Source organism: Rhodnius prolixus, unplaced genomic scaffold, assembly GCF_049639745.1.
Source record: "Rhodnius prolixus isolate KJV_2025 unplaced genomic scaffold, Rpr scaffold_26, whole genome shotgun sequence".
Classification (NCBI taxonomy): domain Eukaryota; kingdom Metazoa; phylum Arthropoda; class Insecta; order Hemiptera; family Reduviidae; genus Rhodnius; species Rhodnius prolixus.
Genome location: NW_027411596.1, coordinates 1,102,755 through 1,129,866, shown reverse-complemented (window position 1 = coordinate 1,129,866; position 27,112 = coordinate 1,102,755). Strand labels below are relative to the sequence as shown.

Genomic DNA, 27,112 nt, shown 5'->3' with positions numbered 1-27,112 from the left:
AAAATTAAATCAAATTTGAACTTATTATGACGCAACTTGTTGCAACCTTAACTAATTATCATATCTTCCGTTTACCAACTATACAAACCTGTATGAGCATGTCCTTTTTGCTTTCTTGCACTAATAGAATGACTCATATTATTTCCGGTTATATTTAATAATTAATTTACCTTAACCCCATAAAACTTTCCTGTAATTTTAAGTGTAAAAAGGAAAAATACGAATGAACAAACATTAATTAAAACATTTTACGAGGGTCGTTTGAAAAGTCCGTGCAAAAATTAAACCTTTTTTATTTTTCAACATATCTCCTTTTAGGCTTATACACTTCGTCCAACGCTGCTCTAGTTTGTTGATCGCTTCCGAATAATAGGATTTGTCCAAGTCTGAAAAATAGCCATTCGTTTCTGCAGTCACCTCCTCGTGTGAATAAAATCTTTTTCCCGCCAGTTATTTCTTCATATTGGGGAAGAAATAGTAGTCCGAGGGAGCCAAGTCTGGAGAACAGGGGGGATTTGAAACGAGTTGGAACCCTATTTCCATTAATTTTGCGACCACAACTGCTGGTGCGTTGTCGTGATGAAAAAGGACTTTTTTGTGGGCCAATCGTGGGCGTTTTTCTTGCAGCTCGGTTTTCAAACGGTCCAATAACGATGAATAAAATGCACCTGTAATAGTTTTACCCTTTTCCAGATAGTCGATGAGGATTATTCCTTGCGAATCCCAAAAGACAGTCGCCATACACTTTCCGGCCGAAGGAACGGTCTTCGCCTTTTTTTAGCGCAGATTCCCCCTTGGTAACCCATTGTTTAGATTGTTCTTTGGTATCAGGAGTGTAGTGATGTATCCATGTTTCATCCACAGTGACGAAACGACGCTTAAAGTCCTGCGGATTCTTCTGGAACAGCTGCAAACCGTCCTTGCAACACTTCACACGATTTCGTTTTTGGTCAAGCGTGAGCAATCGCGGCACCCATCTTGCGGATAGCTTTGTCATGTCCAAATGTTGATGCAAAATATTATGTACCCGTTCATTCGAGATGCCTACAGCACTAGCAATCTCACGCACCTTCACTCTTCTGTCACCCATCACCATATCATGGATTTCTGGAGTAGTAACCTCAACAGGGATGATGATTGTTCCTTGCGAATCCCAAAAGACAGTCGCCATAATCTTTCCGGTCGAAGGAACGGTCTTCGCCTTTTTTGGCGCAGATTCCCCCTTGGTAACCCATTGGTTAGATTGTTCTTTGGTCTCAGGAGTGTAGTGATGTATCCATGTTTCATCCACAGTGACGAAACGACGCTTAAAGTCCTGCGGATTCTTCTGTCATCCACACTATGCCCACAGCACTAGCAATCTCACGCACCTTCACTCTTCTGTCATCCATCACCATATCATGGATTTCTGGAGTAGTAACCTCAACAGGGCGTCCTGAACGTTCAGCGTCACTTGTGCCCATACGGCCACCCCGAAAATTTTGAAACCACTTAAAAACTGTTCTAATCGAAGGTGCAGAGTCACCATAATGTTTATCAAGCTTCTCTTTAGTCTCCTGAGGCGTTTTGCCTTTCATAAAGTAGTGTTTAATCAACACACGAAATTCTTTTTCGTCCATTTTTTGAAAATCACTCGACTTCCTCGATTCAAACGAATGCCAAACACAAAGAAATAGACCGATCTGGCTGAAACTTGGTGTGTGTTCTTCCAAGAGATGCTACTAACTAAACATAACCTCGATACGCGCCAGTAGTGCTATCTCTCTGACTTTGCACGGACTTTTCAAACGACCCTCGTATTTTTATTTAAAGGAAGTATACAAGTAAAATAATTACATTTATTTCACATTACATTTTATTTAAATTCTATGTCATATCTTCCAGTATTATGCCTTTGTACTGTATTAAAAGTTTTTTCTTTGATTGTTGGTAATCTTCCACCATTTCATCGGTAATCACTGCCGCAAATCTGCGTGGAAGGAAGATCCTCGTTGGGAAGTCCATTGTCGGGCCAATATAATGTAAATGGGCAACGATATGAGTATCCGGTTCTTAGATCTGATAATTTGCCAATGCCCGCAGACCTTGTATTCACATCATTCAAAAAGCTTGCCAACTTAGACATCTAAAAGAAGAATATTATATGAAAGTATCACATCATTATCAATATATTGTTTCTTTAAAAAAGTATTATTACTTACCTTTGAAGTATGAAGTTAACCTCTCGAGCTGTGGGCAACGAATGACGAATTACCTTACTAGCCTTACTACTTTACCGTTACTGATGACTCCCCCTCTATGACGTCACTTATAGTTAGCCAATAGAATTGCGTGCTTGTCTTCCCTCTCTCTCTTGCAAGTGTCTCTCACTCTCTAAGGTGAATCATATCTCCCACCTTTGATGCAGGACTCAACCTGTCCGTTAACTTCATATATGTTTCTTCATATATATTTTTAAAACTGAACTTTGCCCTTATTAGCTTTTATTGCTTTATAAATAATAAAACTTTGAATGTTTGTAGACTTAAAAACTTACTTTTTAATAAATGTTAACACGCTTGCACAACATGTTTGAACAGGAAAGTAAAAATAATGATGACTCATACCATTGTCATTTCCTCAACGAGCACAAGCTGCAGCTTATTTTTTTTCTTTTTTTTGAACTAATTTTGTATATACGCCCCTCTTAGTTCGGCTTCCGCCTTAAGCTTCCTCACCACGTCAAGGTTGAAGGTCATCGAAAAAGATTTTTTTTTTGTTTTATTTATTTTTTTTTGTTTTTTGTTTTATTTTTTTATTTATTTTTTTTTAATTTTTTTAAATAATTTTATAATAATAAAAGGAATAATTGAAAAATAAAGCAATAAATTCAACTTAATACATTTATTGAAATAAAACTTAAAAAGATACATATCTACAGAAAAATATAAAAACTTAAAAATCAACTTCAAATACAAATAAAATATTTAATTTCTAATTAGTACATTAAAGTGAAATAAATAAGAAATGTTTTGCTATCGAATCAGTTTATTTTAATGGTTGTTGGAATTTTAGCTGCCTTGCATCCATCGCATTCATACATTTTACAGAATCTGTACAAATCCATTCATGGTTTACGGGGATTTTACACCCCGCCAGTGACCAACATTCAGGTTTGTGTGCAACTCAATGCATTCGCCAGTGATCACATTCGTTCTTCAAGGCAAAAATATTTCCGTCTCATTCCAACCAAACTTACTATTGAGCCAGCAATTGATGGCTTTAATTCGATATTGCGTACATTTCTCTTTACAAGTATTGTGTATAATACACTGATTTCCTGCTGTTTCTAATGAATCAAGTTTTGGACAGTCATAATCTTCTAAATTAATTATACAACAACTGTACAGATTTTGCAAAAGAAATCTTTTCTTTTCATAACCCTTAACAAACACAAATTTATAATTACAATCAATAAACTTGAAAATATCTCTAATCATTTCATATTCAATTTCCCCGTCATTCCATTTAATTTTATGATAATAATTTTCTAACCAATAATTGGTTCTTCTACTTTTTTCACATTGTTTATGTTGGGCAGGTGGCTTGAATATCCAATGTCTGACTGATTGAAAATTATAGTCTAATAGAGAAAGCTCTTTAACAATATAACCTTCTACACTGTCTACAAAGCACTGGAAGTCAGCTATCAGCACGCCAGTTTGAGCCATACTGAACACTGAACTAGCTCTTCAAGCCTTCTTATACCATACGACGTACAATACCTGTTAAAGGATTATATTCTACCACCCTGTCGTGTATAATAAGACAATATGCAGTGGTGTAGGGCGGGAACATTTCTTTTGATTCAAATTCCAATCTAACATCTACCGGGCCACATTTGATAGATTCACACTGTTTAGAACAATCTATTACAATTAAGGGTGTTTTCTCTTTGAAATTTTGTAAAGAACTTAGAGGATATATTTGTTCTCCATAATATGACATTTGAAAGGAAGCTTACATATGATATAGAATAGCAAAACGGTTAGAGGAAAAATCTACATTCAAATCACCGTATGAGAAAGCTTTACAATTAAGATAAAGTTTTACATTTGAAATAGAACAGTGGTCAAAGTGACTAGCGTTGCTTTCCACATTATTAGCACGTCCGATCTGAAAAGCTAGAATGATATATAGGGGATTTTCCATTTGACTAGAAGTCTTTAATGACCAGATTTGCCTCTGAGTGGCCGGCAACAAAGGGTAATCATAGAGTTCCCAACTTCTAAAACTTAGAGCAAATACCTTAGCAGATTTAAGATGACGCATAAGAGCCAATCTCTGATGTTCGTTGACTGTTACATAGGGCAGCATCCAGCAAAGCTTCACCATTTCAATTTTACACCTCTCCACCGCTTGTTCTTCATTCAATCTGTTGAATGCATAGGCATTTCCATCTTGTCTGCTTCTAACAAGTATCAATTATTGTTTAACTTTAATCACAATTTTCTGGCAATCTTCACAAAATCCCAGCAGCGATGATAGCGGAATGCATGAATTAAAACATCCTTCTGCTGAAGTGATGTTGAGAGCATCGCTTTGGGGATAGCACCAGCCCCAGTTTGTAAACTGGCAGCCTGCCTTAAGCGAAACCATTCCATTAAGTGTACAAGCTATTCCTGGGTTTTTTACTCGATCTATTTCAACTCCACTTAGTTCGTATCTTATTTCATCAAATAGAAATGCAAAAGCATTATTGGTCAATTTGGATGAAACAGGAACTGCAGAGCCGTCTTCCTTTAAAAACTTGCCTTCCAAGTAGAGCAAACTTTCACTGGGTAGCGTATATAGATCTTGATGTTGTACACCAATGCGTATTTCATCGCCTGGCAGTAGTTTTGAAGAAGCATATGGGTGATGGGAATGCAATTCTATGCACTCGATTGAATTATCAAACTGACATTTCTCTTCCAAATCTAACACTTCCATGATGATGATAGAACGTAGTAACCTGCAGACTGAAGAAATCGAATACTGCTGTTGGTCAGCGATGTTCGCTCGGCAACTGTTCTCACTGGAATGATGCTCTTTTTCTCCGCAACTGTCCTTTTATCCCTTCTTCTAAAGTCTAAACCCATCTCAGTCTAGTGATCAAATGGCCAACTTCAGTTGTGAGCCTCTTTTTTATAAGATATCCAGAAGGAAGAGTAGACAAAACTGACCGCATTTGTTAGTGCCAACTTTCTGATTCTGCTTCCGGAGTAGTATAGTTTTGGGCATACGAGGACGTTTTTTTGCGTCGACCCCTTATGGGTGACAGGGCGAGGGAATGCAGGGGGGTTTCCCCCTTCCTCACCCCTGTCAACACCAAAATCGAGCGTGCGTACGTATGAGAGGTAGCGCGCGTACGCGCGTCTTCTCCCATCTTTTCTACTTACCAATCATCGTACAGGATGAGGTCTTATGCCAAGCCCCTTCCCACCCCCTCACCCTCACTCACTCTAGGAGTGGGAGTAGGAGGGGATGAGGATGGCTTAGGACCTGCCCCATGTGACGTAGGAGATGCGTTTCTTTGACGTAACACATGCGCATCTCCTACGACGCAAGGAACGCAAGTCCTACGTCACAAGGCATACCTCTCATGCCGGTCAAATGGGTGAGAGGGGTTAGTGGCAGAGAGTACGTCACATGGTCGTCCAGTCCCACGACCATACTAATCTCCTACGTCACAAGAGGAACGCAAGTCCTACGTCACAAGGCATAACCCTCAAGCCGTCCAAATGGATGAAAGGGTTACAGGGGTGGGGGGCATATGACCAGGTACATTGCACATCTCTTATGACACACACACACACACACACATCCTATTAGCGCATTTTAATAATTAATTAAGAATATTAGTATTATTTATGTGGTTATTATGATGGCCATGTAGCGTTTTCCCATGTCCTATGACTCACACACACACACACACACACACGCCTCTCTTAACATGTTCTTATCACATCCTGTTTCTATTTTTTAGCACATCCTATCCAGTGTTTGTACATCATTTTAACACCTTTTTTTTTAATCGTAGAAAGATTATTAAATAATTTAAAAAAGAAAAAGATGGTAAAGCACTCATTATCTACACTACTCTATCTCTATGTTAACCACACAAGATCTCGTTGTGTACTGACCTTGAGGTAATGAGCGGAATCACAAAATGCACATGTATGGGTGAATCATACAAACTTGCATACATAGGAATGTTTATCTGGTTTTTTTTAATTACTATACACGTCTTGTGTCGCCACGCGCGTACGTGCACCTTATCATGTGTTATCACACCCTTTCTGTATTGTTTACATCATTTTAATGTTATTTAGACTTAGAATATTTTTAATTGGGAATATTATTAACACTTAATAACTATATTTATTATTAAGAAAGAGTGTGATATAACAAGAGTTTATTATGGAAAAAGTGATTTATGTTATGATACTAGTCAAGGTATACAACTGAACTTATGGTGTGATTATTCAAGGCTATCTATGGGTGGGCGGTGGTTCACTAAATAGTTGGGGTTGTAATACTATTAAAATAGTTTGTCATATATAATATAAATCTTTTATGTGACATAGTCAGTTTGTAGTTATATCTTAAGATGGCATGTGGTACAGGAATGCAGCTTACCACCAGCTTTCCGTTGAACACCAAACGATCAAAACAAGTGCTAACAGGTCTGTCTGACGACGGGACACCGCTTATCGCATTAAAAACAAAAAAAGCAGTTATCTACTTAAATGAGGAAGATTGGACAACTCTACAGGATAACAAGCAAATATGTGATGATTTCTTTGGTAAAAACAAAAACGGATCCGTACCGGTGGAAGTACAACTACAGCATGCAACAGTTTTCTTTGAGATGTTTACCCATAAAACCATGGTTATACGAGGAAAACCATCATGGCTAGAAGATCTCCTCAAAAATCAACGTCCGAAGATCAATTTATTAAGAAATGAATATTTTAAATTAATGAGTTTAACAGATGATGTTAATAAACAAGTCACTTATTTGAGGAAAATAATGAACTGTTTTAACACCGATGATGATGATGATGTAAAAACTATTGAATAATTTTTTATATAACCATTTCTTATTTTTTTCCTTAACAATGTGGAAGGTTAATAATACACAATTTAATTATAAAAACTTTATTATTCTACTAAATCATTTTTATTTATCCAAGAAGGTTTCTTAAAACCTAACCACTTTACGTACAGCTTATCATTTTTACGTCTTAGTATTTTTTCTACAAGATAAACATCTTTCAATTTAGTCTTCTGCAGTTCTTGTGTATAAAATGCTCCTTGAATAGGCTGTCCTATCAAATCTTCCAACAAGTAAGTATATGGAATAGTGTTGCGGACTTTAATAATTTTAAATAATTCAGTGCTCCAATTGGGTGTGTAACCTCTGCTAAATATAGTTCTCTTTTTCGAAACACGTACATAGTCTCCTTCTTCAAAGCGTTGTTTATCTTTCCTTTTTGCTTTAGAAAAGTAGACATTAGCTAGTAAGAATGCTTCATTGCTAGAATTTACTTCCGTTGGTGCCATACCAACAGTACGATGTACTTTGTTGTTGTAGGTATTTATGAGATCAGGTAAATGCTTTGTATAATTGTAGTTTCCTCTGAGACTAAATAAGCGATACAACATAGATTTAAAGGTTCTATTAAATCTTCCTACAATTGAACTTTTAACTTGGCTGTAAGTACTATAGTGATTAATGTTGCGCTTCTTCATGAGTTTCGTGAAGGAAACATTGTAGAATTCCTTCCCATTATCAGTCTGAATATTTTTCGGTACTCTTCCACTTGAAATAAAAATATCATTCATAGCTTGAGTGACATCTTTAGCGCTTTTGGATTTAACAGGCTCCACCCAGGCGTACTTTGAAAAACAATCAATCACTGCTAATATATATTTGAAACCGCTATTTTGACGAGCATATGGTATCATTTCCATTAAATCAGCTTGTCATAAATCATCAATACCTTTGAGCACTGTACGCCTTCGAGGGTAGCGTGAACGTGCTGGTCTATGAACTTCAACAACTACAGCCTCTTTGCTAGACATGTCTTTATGGTTCAAAAATCGTTTTAAGCGTAGCTGCAGTTATAGGAACATTTGGGTTCAATAAACTTAATCGATTCCTAAAAACAGTGAATAAACCGCGCACAAAATTATCTGTAACTTTTTTTCGGGCTTCGTCATACGTTTCTAAAAGATAACGTTTACTAACAAAGTGTTCTTGTAAATATGTATTTGTTACTAAATCTAACTCTTTTATATACTTTTCCAATTCTTCAGTTATAAAGTGTTCAAGGTAAATCTTATTAACAGCATCTGTACTATCAACAGGACTATTGATTCCAAGTAATCGTTTATTTTCAAAGTCGATATATTCTCCATCTTCCTCATCGCTAACATGAAATAGTGTTTTTAAGTGATGCTAAGCTCTGCCAAACTTATCTACAGACATATCGAAAACCAAAAAACAACTGATGATTTATTCCACAAGTAATTCCTAATAAATAATATCCGCCTCTCTCAACTCTTCGATTATAGAATGAATTTCATTTCCATGTCCAGTGTGACCAGCACTTGTTGATGCATATAAGAGCCGAAGTCGATCCACTAATTCATTTGGATCATCCCAGTATTCATAAATATTTTGCCCCACATCCATACCTTTACCAGTAGTAGTAGTGCCCGTATGTCTTAGACCGTATCTTCTTTGAATAGGCATTGTTGCAATTGTAGTCCGAGGTGTCCTAGTAACTTGATCCGCAGTTGATGGCGGCGTGAAATAGGGTTGAGCCATCTGTTCACCCATAGAAGGATAAAATAAAGGAGCTATTATATTTTTGTATTTGAATCCTTTGCTGGCGCTAAGAGGTTTTTCATCGCTAAATTGTTGTTTATGTGCGTTACTAACTTCTAAAATATTCTTATAATTTTCCAAATCTTCTACAGTGTATTTGTTCAGCTTTTTTAAAAATAATAATTGTAATAACCCAGGAGTACCTTTATACCAGTTTCCATTTACATTGATATCATTATCCTCCATGCCTCCAGTAGGTAACACTCTGATGCCGTATCTGTCATCAAGATCGCTAGTATCTGAAGTCATATGTTTCAATAAATATGGTTTTATTAAAGATCCTATCTCATCTACTTCTTCTAAGCTTTTCTCCAATTCCTCTTTACTATGTATTTGTTTAATTTGCTCTAGAGGAGAATCAGCGTCTTCAAACGTCTCTTCTTCCATTTTAATATCTAAAATATCCTTTCGTGGTATAGGAGTTGAAGGTTTAAGCGGTAATTTGACATCTTCTTCTTTGAGCGGTAATTTAACATCTTCTTCTTCTTTAAGCGGCACTTTAGCATCTTCTTCTTCAAGCGATGTCGCAGAAGTCGAAGCGTCGGATCTTTTAGAACGCTTTTTACTCTGTTCAACTAACTCTTGTAGCGGTTCTGAAATGGGCTTTAAACTTCTTTCCAGATCTTGCTGCGATAATTGAAGGCCTCTCTTTAAACTTTTGAACTTTTCTCGCAGAGTTTTAGAAGTTTTGATAAGATGTTGTGTAACTTTAGGATCCATTATGAATAATGATAGACCGATCGAAAACATTGCTCTATATATAGATGTATGTATCTAAACCTTTTCGAAATCTCCCATTGTGTAAGTCTCTTGTTTTATCTATTGTTAGAAAACTGTATGGTGCATCCCAGCAGACCTTACACATTTCTTTAAAATTATTAAATGACACACTTGGTGAACTTACATGATCGTTATAAATATGCCTTAATTTTAAATCATCTTGCGTAAAAATAACAATAAAATTGGCATTATCACGTATAAGATGTTTAGGAATCCTTGCATAGCTTTGTGTCAAATAGAAACAATCGATTCCTCTATGCCTTCCCATACTGAAATACTGTCTGATTATGTCCTGTTGATCCATTGCAATATCATCAAATACTATGATAGAATTCTTTTCAGCATTGTCTGGTGTGATTACCTGCTGCGTTTCATTGATTTCGTGAAAACCTATTTCTGGAACTAATTTGAATACGGTTTCTAAATATAGATATTTTTCTTGTTGGAGAGATCGGCTACATAAGTACACATTTCCAAATTTTAACCCATTCGGTTGTAAAAGCAAACAAGCTAAGAGATTGGTTTTACCAGACCCCGAACTACCACAAATAAGTGCACGTATATTATCAGGCAACAATTGGCCATGACGACCTTCATTTGCTTCCTGTTCTTCACCTGAAGGAATCACGTTATAAACAGGTAGACGTTCACTTTGTTTCTCCAAACGCATACTGATGTTGATGGCTCTAATTCTCAACCTATATAAGCAGATTCAGATCTAAGAATAGTCATAATAATGAAAAGGAAAACAACGGGTAGAGGTCTGATAAATTCAGTGATTAACAAGCTTCCATTTGAAGCGCATATTCCAGGTTATAGATTTTGTGGTCCCGGAACTAAATTACAGGAAAGATTAGCGCGTGGTGATAAAGGTATTAATCCTTTAGACGAGGCCTGCAGGGAGCACGACATTGCATATTTTAAAAACAAAGATTTAAAATCAAGGCATAAAGCTGATCGCATCTTAGCAGAAAAAGCTTGGCAAAGAACAAAGTCAAGTGACTCATCTTTTGGTGAAAAATCGGCTGCTTGGGCTGTTACTAACGCGATGAAAGCGAAAGTAAAATTAGGTGGTGGTAGTGCAGACAAGAAGAAGAAAAAAACTATCAAAGATATAATAAGTGCTGCTCGCGTCACATCGCCTACATCAATTAGTGGAGCCTCCAAAACAGCTCTGAAAAAAGCTAAACAGTTTTTATCCAAATCAAAACTAGACAGATTACCAAGAATATTACCAGTTCCAAGAACTGGAGGTATTCTCCCTTTTCTGGTGCCATTATTTGCAGGTTTATCTGCTCTAGGAAGTCTAGCGGGTGGAGCAGCAGCGGTTGCTAAGGCAGTTAAAGATACGAGAGATGCTAGAGACCGTCTAGAGGAAATGAGGCGTCACAATCAGAAGATGGAAGAACAGAAAATTGGCCAAGGTTTCTACCTTAAACCTTATAAAAAAGGATATGGTCTTTATATTAAGCAAGATTGACTACTACTACCTAACAGAGCTCTCACAAATATAGAGTTGATGAAATTTGCCAAAAACATACCCCATTTTAGAGGTGTTTATATGCGTGATTCTTTGCCAAGCACTCCTAAAACTCATGAATGTGGTATCGTAAATCTAGATTCAGTGAAAAACATCGGTACTCATTGGGTCGCCTATATTAAGAAAAATAATAAAGTAATTTATTTCGATCCTTATGGAAATCTAAGACCACCATTGGAACTCCTACATTATTTCAGAAACTGTGATATTACATACAATCGTAGAAGATATCAAGATTGGAATACTCCATATTGTGGACATTTATGTTTGAAATTTCTATATAATAACGCCAAATAAGCATTTACGGAATTCAGTCATATCGTACACCTTTACCTTAACAGGAGCTTCGAGCATTCTTAGTGCCGAGTTTTTTCCGCCAATTAATTTATTATACGTTGGTGATGATTATAGCATTGGTTTATTAAGTTTTCAGTCATACAATTCCATACCGAATATCATTGAAGGAGTTAACAATCTTTTTCATTATGGAGACAATGTTATTAGTTTACCTATAGGAACTTATGAAGTGGAAGCTATAGCACGTTATCTAAAATCGCATATAAATTCTGCAGATTCGTTGAAATTGAAAGGTAATACCAACACATTGAAGGTGGAATTAACATGTACACAACCTGTTTACTTCAATAAAGAACATTCGATCGGCCCTTTACTGGGCATCACTAAACATGAGGTGTTGGAAAAAATGATCACTCATAAATCAGACGAAATTGTACAGATTCATAGTGTCAATACAGTTGCAATTAACTGTAATATAGCATCCGGTTCATATAGAAACGGGAAACCAGGACATACTATATATGAATTTTCACCAATAGTTCCTCCAGGATTTAAGATCGTACAAGAACCTTCTCCAGTCATTTACTTTCCAGTTATCGGCGAAGTAATCAACAATATAACACTTGTTATAACGGATCAAAACCAGAACTTAGTGGATTTTAGCGGAGAGACAATTACCATCAGATTACATCTAAAGAAAAATGGGTATTGATTTTCGAAAGTATAAAATGGATTACGCTGCAATGAAATCAACTGGTATTCAACGGTCACCTTACCGAGTGTTAACGCCATCAAATAGTTACTTCCTACAAAGTATAGGACTTTTGATTAAACCAAAATGGAAGAAATACTAAATGTGGATAAAAAAGTGAGTTTTGAAGAGAGAATAACGGACTTTGAGTTTCACTCTCATCAGCCTTACAATCAATCATTGGACAATTCTGACGAAATTATAATTGCCGTACAACAGCAAGACATCTACACTGTTCCATCCAAGAGTTTTCTCTACATTCAAGGACAACTGGTCCAAGAAGGAGTAGCATCTATAGATCCAAGTGTATTGAGTTTAGTAAGAAATGGATTTTTGTTTTTGTTTGACGAAATCAAGTATCAGTTGAATGGTGTATTAATTGACCATGTTCGGAATCCTGGAACTGTTAGTACATTAAAAAGTTATGCATCTCTTAGCCCAGACCAAGCATTAGGATTGGAAATGAGTGGTTGGATGATGCCTGGTGAATATGTGAAATTAGTAGATGAAAAAGGCAATTTTGATGCTTGCATCCCCCGAGACGTTGTAATGGGTTTCTTCGTAGATTACAATCAAATAATTCTACAAGGAAAACACGAATTAATTCTACATCGCAGCAGATCAGATAATGATTGTATAAGAGTTTTAGGGGATCATACCAATGTTAAGGCATCCATTAAATTGAAGTCTATACAGTGGAAAGTAGAGGGAAAAAGAGAGTTCTGGCGTATGACGTCATCAACGTCGGATCCAAACCCCTTCCTCCCGCCATGTGGGTTGGGGGAGGGTCAGGTTAATATAAGAAAAAAAGTTTTTTAAAATACTCCTAGCTTCGATCCTGCGATCTTTTACTCCAAAGTCAGCAGCTCTAACCACTAGACCATCAGTGTTATTAGTAAAAGTATGTATTATTTAAGTTCTATCAAGTTGTGGTGGTCACTCCGCCTTTCCTCGCCGTAGCTGTGCCGATGGAGCGTGAGGTATATGTGGTGGTGGGGGGGGATGTATTGCATTCTCCATAGCTTCATCTCTGTTCACGGTTTAGACCACTAACAACATGCACCTTTTTATATTAAAATTCATAGCTGCCTATATGGTCACATGTTGGAATGCTAGGTTAACATTACTAGAAAATGCAAATTAATCTTTAGTAAATAAGTTCTACACAATGGGGATTATAAGTATTAAAGTGCTAAGTGCATGTTCATCGCCTTTCGCATCTCTACATACATTGTTTATACATTACATTACTTCCGCATTAGTTGAAAGTGCAAATGCATCTTTCGCCGTAATGGGAATTGCTAATATTAAATTTTTCTCACGCACATAAACATTCTATAGTCCATCTACCTAACTGGTTGTTAAAATACGAAGAATCATTTACCATCGCAAGTTAAATACGTGTTGTGGGGGGGGGGGGGTGATATTATTGTGTTTATAAACCACCTCCAGCTAGGAATTTTACTGAGTTTGCTGTCCTGTGTCTGCTGAAGAAAACTCCCATATCACAGTTAGTACACCATTTTGTATGTTTTATTAATTTTTTTTTCTTTCAGAGTCTAAAGTAACTAGAAGTTATTAGCATTACTTTTAATTTCATTGTTTTTAGATGTCTGATTTAAAGGAATTATTAAACCAAATAGCAGAAGAAGAAGAGACCCAATACCTTTCCGTGAGAGATTTAACTCTCAATATAGCCTACCCCATTATCAGTATAAATAAAATAAATACAAAATTTGGGGAAAGTATCTACGTAATTTTAAAAGAGAATAATCGAAAATTGAGATGTTTTTTACCGAAAATTTTCACAAAAAAGATAGATGAAAAAATTATTAATAAATACAAACCTCTTACGCTTTCCCTTATTTATAAGGGTATTGGAAAAAATAAATCTTTTCAGTTAGAATTTGCTTAATACATTTTATAAACAAAAAATATAAGTCTGATAACGAAATAATAGCCAAGGTTTTCAGTGGAAATAGAGGATATTCCCTAAGCAAAAAAATAAAAAGCTTATAATAATTCACAATAGTTCTGTTTCATTCAGACCTGTGTCGGTGAGGGTTACGTGTAAAACCGTGTGATTTCATAATGTCATCCAACTACTGCATTAAATGTAGTAAGTCCTTCACTTTAAAAAATAATCTTCGAAGGCATGAGAGATTTTGCGAGGGTAATGTTAGTTACTCTTGCAAAACATGCAAAAATATTTTTAGTAACAAATTTAATAGAGATAGACATGAATCTTTTTGTATTGGACAACCACCTCTCAAGAAAGTAAGAGTTGATGAGGATGTTTCCATTGAAAGACATCAGCAAACATTAAAGAAAAACTGTCTGGAACCACCCAAGATTCAACTTTTAAAACTTAAATCAGAGCAATATGAGTCAGCATGTTTAGGAAGGTTAAAATCTTATTTTGTGCGTTCTACGGAATTTGAAGACCTGGTTACATTTCTGCACTCTATTAAAAGCCGTCTGTATGAACTAATTAAACTTCAGTTAGAAAAGAAACATGCTTTGAAGATTAACATAGTAGTTGAATGTCTCTTTGAAAATGTAGCTGGGGAGCAGAGTGATCGCGCTTTTAAAACTCGCAACAAAGCTGTTTACACAACTACCGATCTCGATGAGTTTCTCGAACAGGAATTCAAGAAACTAGTAAATGAAATGGAAGAAAGTCAGTTAAAAAAAAGTGGCTGGCAGCTAGTTGGCGTTGATGGCGCGAGGTTGAGAATAAATATGTACAAGCCATTGGGAGGGTCAACTTATATAAAACTTCCTGACGCGATTGCAGCTAAGAAAGCTTGCATAAATCCCGAGAATTATGATGAACAGTGTTTCAGATATGCAGTGCTAGCTAAATATGTTGATAAAGAACCTCAACGAGTTAGTAAATATAAGCATGTGTCTCACAATTATGATTTTTCCTGTATTGCCTTCCCCACACCGCTTCATCAAATTAGGAAATTTGAGAAGGCTAATAGTATTTCTATAAATGTATTTGCACTTGATGAAGAGGATGCAATTTATCCGTTGAAGGTTACGAACAAAGAATTGCCAGACCATCGAGACCTTTTGCTCTTAGAAGATGGTGGAAAACACCATTATGTATATATTAAGGACTTTGAGAAATTAGTACGTAATCAAAAGACTAGACATAATGGTGCGATTAAAGTATGTAAGCGTTGTTTCACTCATTTTGACAATCAGCATGGGAGAACTGCAGCTGAGAAATTAACTGAGCATGGTATATATTGCAATGATAATGATCCAGTAGCCGTTAAACTCCCAACTGATGAGCCCATTATTAAATTCAAAAACGTCCAACATCAGTTAAAAGTGAATTTTGTGATTTATGCAGATTTTGAGTGCATTTTAAATCAAATACATACATGCGCACCTTCTCCAGCGAGTTCATACACAACGAAATATCAAGAACATATACCATTTTCTTTTTGTACATACGTTAAACCTAGCGATGAAATAGATCATCTTTGGTTGACTAAAGAACCATTCTTGTATAGAGGAAGTAATGCTGCTCAATATTTCTTAGACCATCTCAAAGACTTATCAGTTTCTATTAACAAAATTTTAAAAATTAATGAAGAAATGCTGATTGACGAATTAGAAGAGAGAGAATGGAAGGCGGCTAAGATCTGCTATCTCTGTAAGCAAGCATTTACAGAAGATAATCACAAGGTGCGTGATCACTGTCATATTTCCGGCATGTATAGGGGACCTGTCTGCAATAAATGTAACTTACGATGTAGGACACCTAACTATGTCCCCGTTATCATTCACAACCTCAGCGGATATGACGCACATCTCATCATCAAAGAATTAGCTAAGGCACCTGGGAGGATTGACATTTTACCCCACTCAGAGGAAAATTTTATTTCGTTCACCAAATTCATTAATGGAATAAAATTTCGTTTCATTGACTCATTTAGATTTATGTCCGAGAGTCTAAGTCAATTAGTTTTATATCTCCCAAAAAACAGTTTCAGAGAAACAACAAAATTTTTCAATGAAACTCAGTTACCGCTTGTATTAAGAAAAGGAGTTTTCCCATATGATTACGTTAACTCTTGGGAGAGGTTAGAGGAAAACAATTTACCACCGAAAGAGGCATTTTACAGCACATTAATGGACAGTAACATTGATGAAGAAGACTACAACCACGCTATGAAGGTATGGAATCATTTCAAATGCTCTACCTTAGGAGAGTACAGTGATATCTATTTAAAAACAGATGTTTTGTTACTCGCTGATAATCTATTTAAAAACAGATGTTTTGTTACTGGCTGATATCTTCCAAAACTTCAGAAATGTAACAATGGAGACACATAAAATTGATCCTGCACATTATTTCACAGCACCAGGAATGGCATGGGATGCGATGTTACGTTTAACCGGTGTCAAGTTAGAACTTTTACTAGATTATGATATGATTTTAATGGTTGAACGTGGAATAAGAGGAGGTATTTGTCAAGCTTCACTAAGACATTGCAAAGCTAACAATAGATACATGCATAATTACGATCCTTCTCAAGAATCCGTATTTATCATGTACTATGATGCTAACAACTTATATGGCGATGCCCAGAGCAGGTTTCTACCATACGGTGGTTTCAGATGGGTAGAACGACCAGAAGAAATAAGAGTTCAGGACATTCCAGATGATTCTGAATATGGATACATATTGGAAGTGGATGTGGAGTATCCTGAACATCTTCATTTGCTTCACGATGATCTACCATTCCTTGCAGAATCAATTGTACCTCCTAGCAGCAAAGCAAATATAAAAAAATTAATTCCTCATCTTGGCAAACGGGAGAGATATGTTGTTCATTACACTGCTCTCAAACAAGCTCTCGATTATGGATTAAAATTAGTGAAAGTTCACAGAGCCATACAATTTAAACAATCTCCCTGGCTTCTCCCATACATTAAGTTAAATACTGATATGAGAAAGAAGGCGGCTAACAATTTTGAAAAAAATCAATATAAATTGTATAATAATGCCAACTTTGGTAAGACCATGGGGAATGTTCGCAAGCGAATGAACTTCGAGTTAGTAAATAATGAAAAGAGATTATCAAAATTAATTGCAAAACCGAATTTTCTTGATAGAAAAATATACGACGAAAATTTAGTTGGAGTACAGATGGCTAAAACAAAACTATACTTCAACAAACCCATTTACGTTGGATTATCTGTACTTGATATCTCGAAAACAGTTCTTTATGGATTCCACTATGAAGTCATGCTCAACAAATATGGACCTGAGCGATTAAGCCTTATCTATACCGATACAGACGCCGTCTTATATAAAATAAGTACAGAAGATGTGTTCAAAGATATGAGGTAGTTGGAACATCATTTTGACACCTCAGACTATCCTCACGAGCACCCCAACTATTCTACCAAGAATAAAAAAGTGTTGGGGAAATTTAAAGATGAAGTGAATGGACAAATAATTAACGAAGTGATTGCCTTAAGACCGAAAATGTATGCCATCAATGTTGATGGTAATATAAAAAAACGTGCCAAAGGAGTTCAGAAAACCACTCTCAAACGGATAAGTTTTGAAGATTACAGACGTGTTTTATTTGAAAATATTTCCATGTTATCCATAATGAGATCTGTTAGATCGAAGGAGCATAATGTTTTCTCCCTTGAAGTTAATAAACTCTCTCTCTCCGCAAATGATGACAAACGGATAATCTCACAAGATTTTATACATACTAAAGCCTATGGTTTTTGCAATGAAACCCTTACGTGAATATTTTTTATTAGACTTATATTTAAATATAAAAAACATTTGTATTCTTATATTTTTTCTTAATCATTATTGTAATAAAAAAATTAATTCACTCTTGCAATGATATATAATATTGTAATATTAATTAGTAATATATATAATAATCCAAGAAAAGAAGAAGTAATCAAAGAAAAGTCTAAGGCTATGGATTCAATGATGCCTGATTCTATGAACATCAATGAAAAATTTCAAGTAAGTAAGGAGTAAAAAAAAAAAATTGGAAGTAGTAAAAATAGTGACAAAAATAAGCAAAACTAATAATTTTTTTTTTTCAGATAATTGAAAGAATTTTCTTTCATCCCATGATCGAGAACATCAGAACAGTTAAACAAATCTTACAAATATTTAATAATGCTAGTATTGCAGCACTGATCATAGAAAAGGAAGCCAGTGAATATCACGTTTTTGTTAATAACAAGAATTTTTATTCGGGGGTATTTATACCAGCCATATCATCAATTGACTCTAAAATTTATAGGAAGAGCCCCAGTGAACAGTGTTCCATGTATGGCTTTTAAAAACAGTTCAACTGATTTTATCTTTAGATTTCAACCGAGAGGTGCTTTAACGCTGAGTAACTTTGAATATTCCTTGAGAATAAATAATAATGTTTGTTGTATAATGCACAATGAATATTTAATTCCAATAGTAAAAGTTGTTGATAACTCAGCTTCATTGAAAGTTGTAAGCCTTAAGGCAATTACCTCTAATTGTGATATGACTATGAGGTAAATAAATAAAACAGTTAAGAAAAAAAATCTTTTATTTAATCAAACCATTTTTCACAAACCATATACATTCTGGATTATAGAGTTTATGAATTTCACAGGGACACTTCTTAATATTACTTTCTAATTCGAGTCCACAAAAAATACATTTTACACTATGATTTCTTGTTTTGAAAAAGCCATGATATGCTAAAAATTCTGAGGAAAGAGGATAAGTCCAATGGTTAAATGTTTTTTCCCTTATTTTTGCATCATAGAGATCCACCTTTGATCTGTTCCTTGAAATCCAATCAACCAATATTTTTGCAAATTTTAATGAACAGTTAGATTTCCTTCCGCAATGGTAGATGCATTTAGTGAATTCCAACGTTGAAGTGAGACATTTCAGTGATGGACAGCCAAAATCTTGGAGGTCAAAGACTTCTTTTCCTATAAGTTCTTCAAGAAATATAGATTTTTCAAGTCCTTTAGCAAAAAGAATGGTAAAATTTTCAGTTGATTTCTGACATAAGCTTCTTAATTCGGAATATTCCACATCTCCATCATACCAATTTAATCCATGAAGGTTATGAAATATCCATTTATTTGCAGATAAATTTTGAGCATTTTCTTGAGATGGGGGTTTGAATAACCAGTGCCAAAACACTGAAGGGTAGTCCAAATCTATGATAGTCACTTCCTTGGCGATATAACAGTTTTGAGGAGTAAGCTAACCCTGGAAGTCAATCACAGCCGCACGCATTGTGAAAACTAAATTTCTTCTACAAAATCTTCCTCAATTAAATACTAACCCCCACTTCCACTTATATTCTCCTGACTAAACCTGACAGCTGATTATATTCAACTAAAGCATCATGAAAAATTAATGCATAGACTGTTGTATTGGCTTTAAAATTTTCCGTCGTTTCTAGATCTATTCTAATATCAACTGAAGATGATCTAATTGCCTCTGATTGACGAGAACAATCTATAACTATAATAGGTCCTTCATCCCTAAATTCTTCTTTGCTTAAAAGAGGCTGATTTTCTTTAGCATAGTAGCTATGTTGAAAATTTCGATACATATAATAAAGAACCGTAAAATGATTCTTGGAAAAATCTATGTTGAGATCATCATAAGGATAAACTTCAGAATTTAGATGTAACTTTACATTTGATATACTACAGTGATTAAACTGAGACATATCACTTTCTGCATTATTCTTTTTATTTGTTTGAAATGCAATTATGATATAACGGGGCTTTTCTAGATTTGTTGACGTCTTCACAGACCAAGTTTGCTTGTTAGTATTAGTAGGCAAAGAAGGGTTCTCTACAAGGTCCCATGATCTAAATGCCATGTGAACGGTTTTTCCTTTATTGACTAAATTTAAAAACTTTAACCTTTGTTCATCAGACACTTTAACATATGGCATTTTCCATTGCACAGATTTTAGTTTAATAGAAGCTTTAACATTGGGGTGATCTTTTAAAACTTGAATGCTATCATTATCCGTTCTTCTGCGATGTAGAATTAACTCATGTTTTCCATTTAGAATTATTTGATTGTAATCTTCAAAGAATCCCATAACAATGTCTAGTGGAATGCAAGCATCAAAATTACCATTTTCATCAGCTAATTTAACGTATTCAGTAGGCATCATCCAACCGCTCATTTCCATTCCTGACGCCTTATTTGGACTAAGAGATGCATAGTTTTTTAATGTACTTGTGATTCCAGGATTTCTAACGTGATCAACCAGCACACCATTCAACTGATACTTGATTTCGTCAAACAAAAACAAAAATCCATTTCTTACTATTCTCAGTTCACTTGGATCGATAGTTTTAGAACCTTCTTTAATCAATTGTCCTTGAATATATAGAAAACTTTTGGCCGGAACAGTGTAGATGTCTTGATGTTGAACGGCGATTATTATTTCGTCAGAATTGTCGAATGATTGGTTGAAAGGCTGATGAGAGTGAAATTCAAAGTCTGTTATTCTCTCCTCAAAATTCACTTTTTTATTCACATCTAGTATTTCTTCCATTTTGGTTTAATCAAAAGTCCTATACTTTGTAGAAAGTATATATTTGATGGTGTTAACGCTCGGTAGGGTAATCGTTGAATACTAGCTGATTTCACTTCAGCGTAATCCATTTTATACTTTCGAAAATCAATACCCATTTTTCTTTAAATGCAATCTGATGGTAATTGTTTCTCCGCGAAAATCCACCAAGTTCTGGTTTTGATCTGTTATAGCAAGTGTTATATTGTTGATTACTTCACCGATAACTGGAAAGTAAATGACTGGAGAAGGTTCTTGCACGATTTTAAATCCTGGAGGAACTAATGGTGAAAATTCGTATATAGTATGTCCTGGTTTCCCGTTTCTATATGAACCGGATGCTATATTACAGTTAATTGCAACTGTATTGACACTATGAATCTGTACAATTTCGTCCGATTTATGAGTGATCATTTTTTCTAACACCTCATGTTTAGTAAAGCCCAGTAAAGGACCAATCGAATGTTCTTTATTGAAGTAAACAGGTTGTGTACATGTTAATTCCACCTTCAATGTGTTGGTATTACCTTTTAGTTTCAATGAATCTGGTGAATTAATATGTGATTTTAGATAACGTGCTATAGCTTCCACTTCATAAGTCCCTGTAGGTAAACTAATAACATTGTCTCCATAATGAAAAAGATTGTTAACTCCTTCAATGATATTCGGTATGGAATTGTATGACTGAAAACTTAATAAACCAATGCTATAATCACCACCACTGTCTAATAAATTAATGGGTGGAAAAAGATCTGCACTAAGAATGCTTGAAGCTCCTGTTAAGGTAAAGGTGTACGACTTGACTGAATTCCGTAAATGCTTATTCATCGTTATTATATAGAAATTTCAAACATAAATGACCACAATATGGTGTATTCCAATCTTGATATCTTTTACGATTGTATGTAATATCACAGTTTCTGAAATAATGTAGGAGTTCTAATGGTGGTCTTAGATTTCCATAAGGTTCGAAATAAATTACTTTATCATTTTTTTTAATATAGGCGACCCAATGAGTACCTATGTTTTGCACTGAATCTAGATTTACAATAGCACATTCATTAATTTTAGGAAAATTTGGCATTGAATCACGCATATAAACACCTCTAAAATGAGGTATGTTTTTGGCAAATTTCATCAACTCTATATTTGTGAGAGCTCTGTTAGGTGGTAGTCAATCTTGCTTAATATAAAGACCATATCCTTTTTTATAAGGTTTAAGGTAGAAACCTTGCCCAATTTTTTGCTCCTCCATCTTCTGATTGTGACGTCTCATTTCTTCTAGACGATCTCTAGCATCCCTCGTATCTTTAACTGCCTTAGCAACCGCAGCTGCTCCACCTGCTAGACTTCCTAGAGCGGACAAACCTGCAAATAATGGCACCAGAAAAGGGAGAATACCTCCAATTCTTGGAACTGGCAATATTCTTGGTAATTTGTTTAATTTCGATTTTGATAAAAACGTTTTAGCTTTTTTGAGTGCCGTTTTGGAGGCTCCACTAATTGATGTAGGTGATGTGACGCGAGCTGCACTTATTATATCTTTGATAGTTTTTTTCTTCTTCTTGTCTGCACTACCACCACCTAATTTTACTTTCGCTTTCATCGCGTTTGTAACTGCCCAAGCAGCTGCTTTTTCACCAAAAGATGAGTCACTTGACTTTGTTCTTTGCCAAGCTTTTTCCGCTAAGATGCGATCAGCTTTATGCCTCGATTTCAAATCTTTGTTTTTAAAATAAGCAATGTCATGCTCCTTACAGGCCTCGTCTAAAGGATTAATACCTTTATCGCCCCGGGCTAATCTTTCCTGTAATTTAGTTCCGGGTCCACAAAATCTATATCCTGGAATATGCGCTTCAAATGGAAGCTTGTTAATCACTGAATTTATTAGACCTTTCCCTGTCGTTTTCTTTCCCATTATGATGAGTATTTAGGACTGATTCTATTTATATAGGCCGCATATCAAACTTATCATCATCAGTATGAGATTAGAGAAGCAATGTGAATGCTTACCTGTATATAACTTGTTTCCTTCAGGTCAGGAAGCAAAATGAGGCTCGCCATGGCCAATTGTTACCCGACAATATACGTGCACTTATCTGTGGAAGTTCAGGGTCTGGTAAAACCAATTTCATAGCTTGTTTGCTTTTACAACCGAATGGATTAAAATTTGTAAATGTATACTTATGTAGCCGATCTCTAGAACAAGAAAAGTATTTATATTTAGAAAGCGTATTTAAACTAGTACCGGAAATAGGATTTCACAAAATCAATGATACGCAACAGGTAATCACTCCTGATGATGCTGAAAGGAATTCCATTATTGTATTTGATGATATTTCAATGGACCAACAGGACATAATTAGACAATATTACAGTATGGCTCGTCATAGAGGTATTGACTGTTTCTATTTAACACAGAGTTATGCAAGGATCCCTAAACATCTTATACGCGATAATGCCAATTTTATTATTATTTTCATGCAAGATGATTTAAATTTAAGGCATATTTATAACGATCATGTGAGTTCGCCAAGTGTGTCATTTAATAATTTTAAAAAGATGTGTGAAGTCTGCTGGAATGAGCCTTATGGTTTTTTAACTATAGATGAAACAAGAGACTTAAATAATGGGAGATTTCGAAAAGGTTTAGATACATTCATCTATATATAGAGCAATATTTTCCATTAGTCTATCATTTTTCATTATGGATCCTAAAGTTACACAGCATCTTATCAAAACTTCTAAATCTCTGCGAGAAAAATGCAAAACTTTAAAGAGAGGTCTTCAATTATCACAGCAAGATCTGGAAAGAAGTTTAAAGCCCATTACAGAACCGCTTCAAGAGTTAGTTGAACAGAGTAAAAAGCGTTCGAAAAAACCTACTTTAAAATCTGACATTTCAACTTCTACGACATCGCTTGAAGAAGATGTTAAATTACCGCTTAAAGAAGAAGAAAAAGAAGAAGGCAAATTACCGCTTAAAGCTTCAACTCCTATACCACGAAAGGATATTTTAGATATTAAAATGGAAGAAGAGACGTTTGAAGATGATGATTCTCCTCTAGAGCAAATTAAACAAATGCATAGTAAAGAGGAATTGGAGAAAAGCTTAGAAGAAGTAGAAGAGATAGGATCTTTAATAAAACCGTATTTATTGAAACATATGACTTCAGATACTAAAGATCTAGATGATAGATACGGCATTAGAATGTTACCTACTGGAGGCATGACGATAGGAAATGCACAGGTAGCCATTGATGATAATGATATCAATGTAAATGGAAACTGGTATAAAGGTACTCCTGGGTTATTACAATTATTATTTTTAAAAAAGCCTAACAAATACACTGTAGAAGATTTGGAAAATTATAAGGATATTTTAGAAGTTAGTAACGCACACAAACAACAATTTAGTGATGAAAAACCTCTTAGCTCCAGCAAAGGATTCAAATACAAAAATATTATAGCTCCTTTATTTTATCCTTCTATGGGTGAACAGTCGGCTCAACCCTATTTCACACCACCATCAACTGCAGATCAAGTTACTAGGACACCTCGGACTACAATTGCAACAAAGCCTATTCAAAGAAGATACGGTCTAAGGCACATGGCTACTACTGGTAAAGGTATGGATGTTGGGCAAAATATTTATGAATACTGGGATGATCCAAATGAATTAGTGGATCGACTTCGGCTCTTATATGCATCAACAAGTGCTGGTCACACTGGACATGGAAATGAAATTCATTCTATAATCGAAGAGTTGAGAGAGGCAGATATTATTTATTAGGAATTACTTGTGGGATAAATTATCAGTTGTTGTTTGGTTTTCGATATGTCTATAGACAAGTTTGGCAGACCTTTGCATCACTTAAAAACAGTATTTCATGCTAGTGATGATGAAGACGGAGAATTTATAGACTTTGAAAATAAACGAATACTCGGAATCAATAGTCCAGTTGGTAGTTCAGATGCTGTTAATAAGATTTATCTTGAACAATTTGTAACTGAAGGATTGGAAAAGTATATAAAAAAGTTAGATTTAGTAACAAATACATATTTACAAGAACAGTTTGTTAGTAAACGTTATCTTTTAGAAACGTACGACGAAGCCCGAAAAAAAGTTACAGATAATTTTGTGCGCGGTTTATTCACTGTTTTTAGGAATCGATTAAGTTTATTGAACCCAAATGTTCCTATAACTGCAGCTACGCTTAAAACGATTTTTGAACCATAAAGACATGTCTAGCAAAGAGGCAGTAGTTGTTGAACTTCATAGACCAGCACGTTCACGCTACCCTCGAAGGCATACATTGCTCAAAGGTATTGATGATTTATGGCAAGCTGATTTAATGGAAATGATACCATATGCTCGTCAAAATAGTGGTTACAAATATATATTAGCAGTGATTGATTGTTTTTCAAAGTATGCCTGGGTGGAGCCTGTTAAGTCCAAAAGCGCTAAAGATATCACTCAAGCTATGAATAATATTTTTATTTCAAGTGGAAGAGTACCAAAAAATATTCAGACTGATAATGGGAAGGAATTCTACAATGTTTCCTTTACAAAACTCATGAGGAAGCACAACATTAATCACTATAGTACTTACAGCCAAATTAAAAGTTCAATTGTTGAACGATTTAATAGAACCTTTAAATCTATGCTGTATCGCTTATTTAGTCTCAGAGGAAACTACAATTATACAAAGAACTTACCTGATCTCATAAATACCTACAACAACAAAGTACACCGTACTGTTGGTATGACACCATCGGAAGTAAATTCTAGCAATGAAGCATTCTTACTAGCTAATGTATACTCTTCTAAAGCAAAAAGGAAAGATAAACAACGTTTTAAAGAAGGAGACTTTGTACGTGTTTCAAAAAAGAGAACTATATTTAGCAGAGGTTACACACCCAATTGGAGCACTGAAGTATTTAAAATTATAAATGTCCGTAACACTATCCCATATACTTACTTGTTGGAAGATTTAACAGGACAGCCTATTCAAGGAGCATTTTATGCACAAGAACTGCAGAAAACTAAATATAAAGATGTATATCTTGTAGAAAAAATACTAAGACGTAAAAATGATAAGCTGTATGTAAAGTGGTTAGGGTTTAAGAAACCCTCTTGGATAAATAAAAATAATTTAGTAGAATAATAAAGTTTGTGTAGGTTTTTTTCTCTTATCCTGTCCTTACTAAAAAATTTTTAGAGGAATTTATAAAATATAAAAAAACTCAGTTTGCGGGTGAAAATGTTTATGAATTTTCTTTATAATATGGAAATAATGTATTAGGAACACAAAGTTTTGATAAATAATCCAATTGAACATTTACATCTTTTAACAAGCTTTGAAGTTTTAAGTATTCATTTCTTAGCAGGTTGATTTTCGTAGGTTGAAAACTTAGAAGGTTCTCCAACCAAGTTGCTTTCCCCTGGATGGAAATCATCTTGTGCGTGAACTTAATAAAATATATTGTTGCTTTGTTAAGGTTGATTTCACTTGGAGTAACTGCTTCTTTCCCATTGAAGAAGTCACTGAAAGTCTGCATGCTTGACTTCAAAGTTGTCCAGTCTTCAACATCTAGATAAATAACATCTTTTCTCGATCTCACCGCTATTAGAGGCACATAATCTTGGGAGAGACCAGTAATCAATACCTTGGAGTTGTTTTTGTTGAGTGGAAAACTTGTAGTCAGCTGCAGGCCCATTTCACTCGTAGCCATGTTTGCGTAAAACTGATGTTATAAAAGTAGAAATCACTGAAAGTCTCCCCCCCACTCTTAACCAAACCGTTTAAAAAAATATCGGTAAAAAATTAAACTAAGAGAAGAGGTGGTATAACGGAAGTTACTTGAGGAATACAATAGAGGTGGAAGTGAGAAAGATGGAGACAGTTATAAAACCTGCATTTTCTAGTAATGGTAACCTAGCATTCCAACATGTGACCATATAGGCAGCTATGAATTTTAATATAAAAAGGTGCATGTTGTTAGTGGTCTAAACCGTGAACAGAGATGAAGCTATGGAGAATGCAATACATCCCCCCCCCCCACCACCACATATACCTCACGCTCCATCGGCACAGCTACGGCGAGGAAAGGCGGAGTGACCACCACAACTTGATAGAACTTAAATAATACATACTTTTACCATTAACACTGATGGTCTAGTGGTTAGAGCTGCTGACTTTGGAGTAAAAGATCGCAGGATC

The 27,112-nt window shown here is 35.1% G+C and overlaps 3 protein-coding genes across 3 annotated transcripts; 1 reads left to right on the top strand and 2 right to left on the bottom strand.

Moving 5' to 3' along the window:
- The first annotated feature begins 10,433 nt into the window (after nt 1–10,433).
- LOC141452010 (uncharacterized) lies at nt 10,434–11,255 on the top strand. Its single transcript, XM_074123832.1, has one exon. The coding sequence runs from the start codon at nt 10,434–10,436 to the stop codon at nt 11,175–11,177; it is 744 nt and encodes a 247-aa protein (XP_073979933.1). The 3' UTR covers nt 11,178–11,255.
- An 8,388-nt stretch (nt 11,256–19,643) lies between these two features.
- LOC141452009 (uncharacterized) lies at nt 19,644–20,870 on the bottom strand. The gene has a single exon (XM_074123831.1). It carries the CDS (start codon nt 20,868–20,870, stop codon nt 19,644–19,646), a length of 1,227 nt encoding a protein of 408 aa, XP_073979932.1.
- Nucleotides 20,871–22,062: 1,192 nt separating this feature from the next.
- On the bottom strand, nt 22,063–22,840 carry LOC141452008 (uncharacterized). Its single transcript, XM_074123830.1, has one exon. It carries the CDS (start codon nt 22,804–22,806, stop codon nt 22,063–22,065), a length of 744 nt encoding a protein of 247 aa, XP_073979931.1. The 5' UTR covers nt 22,807–22,840.
- Nucleotides 22,841–27,112: the final 4,272 nt, after the last annotated feature.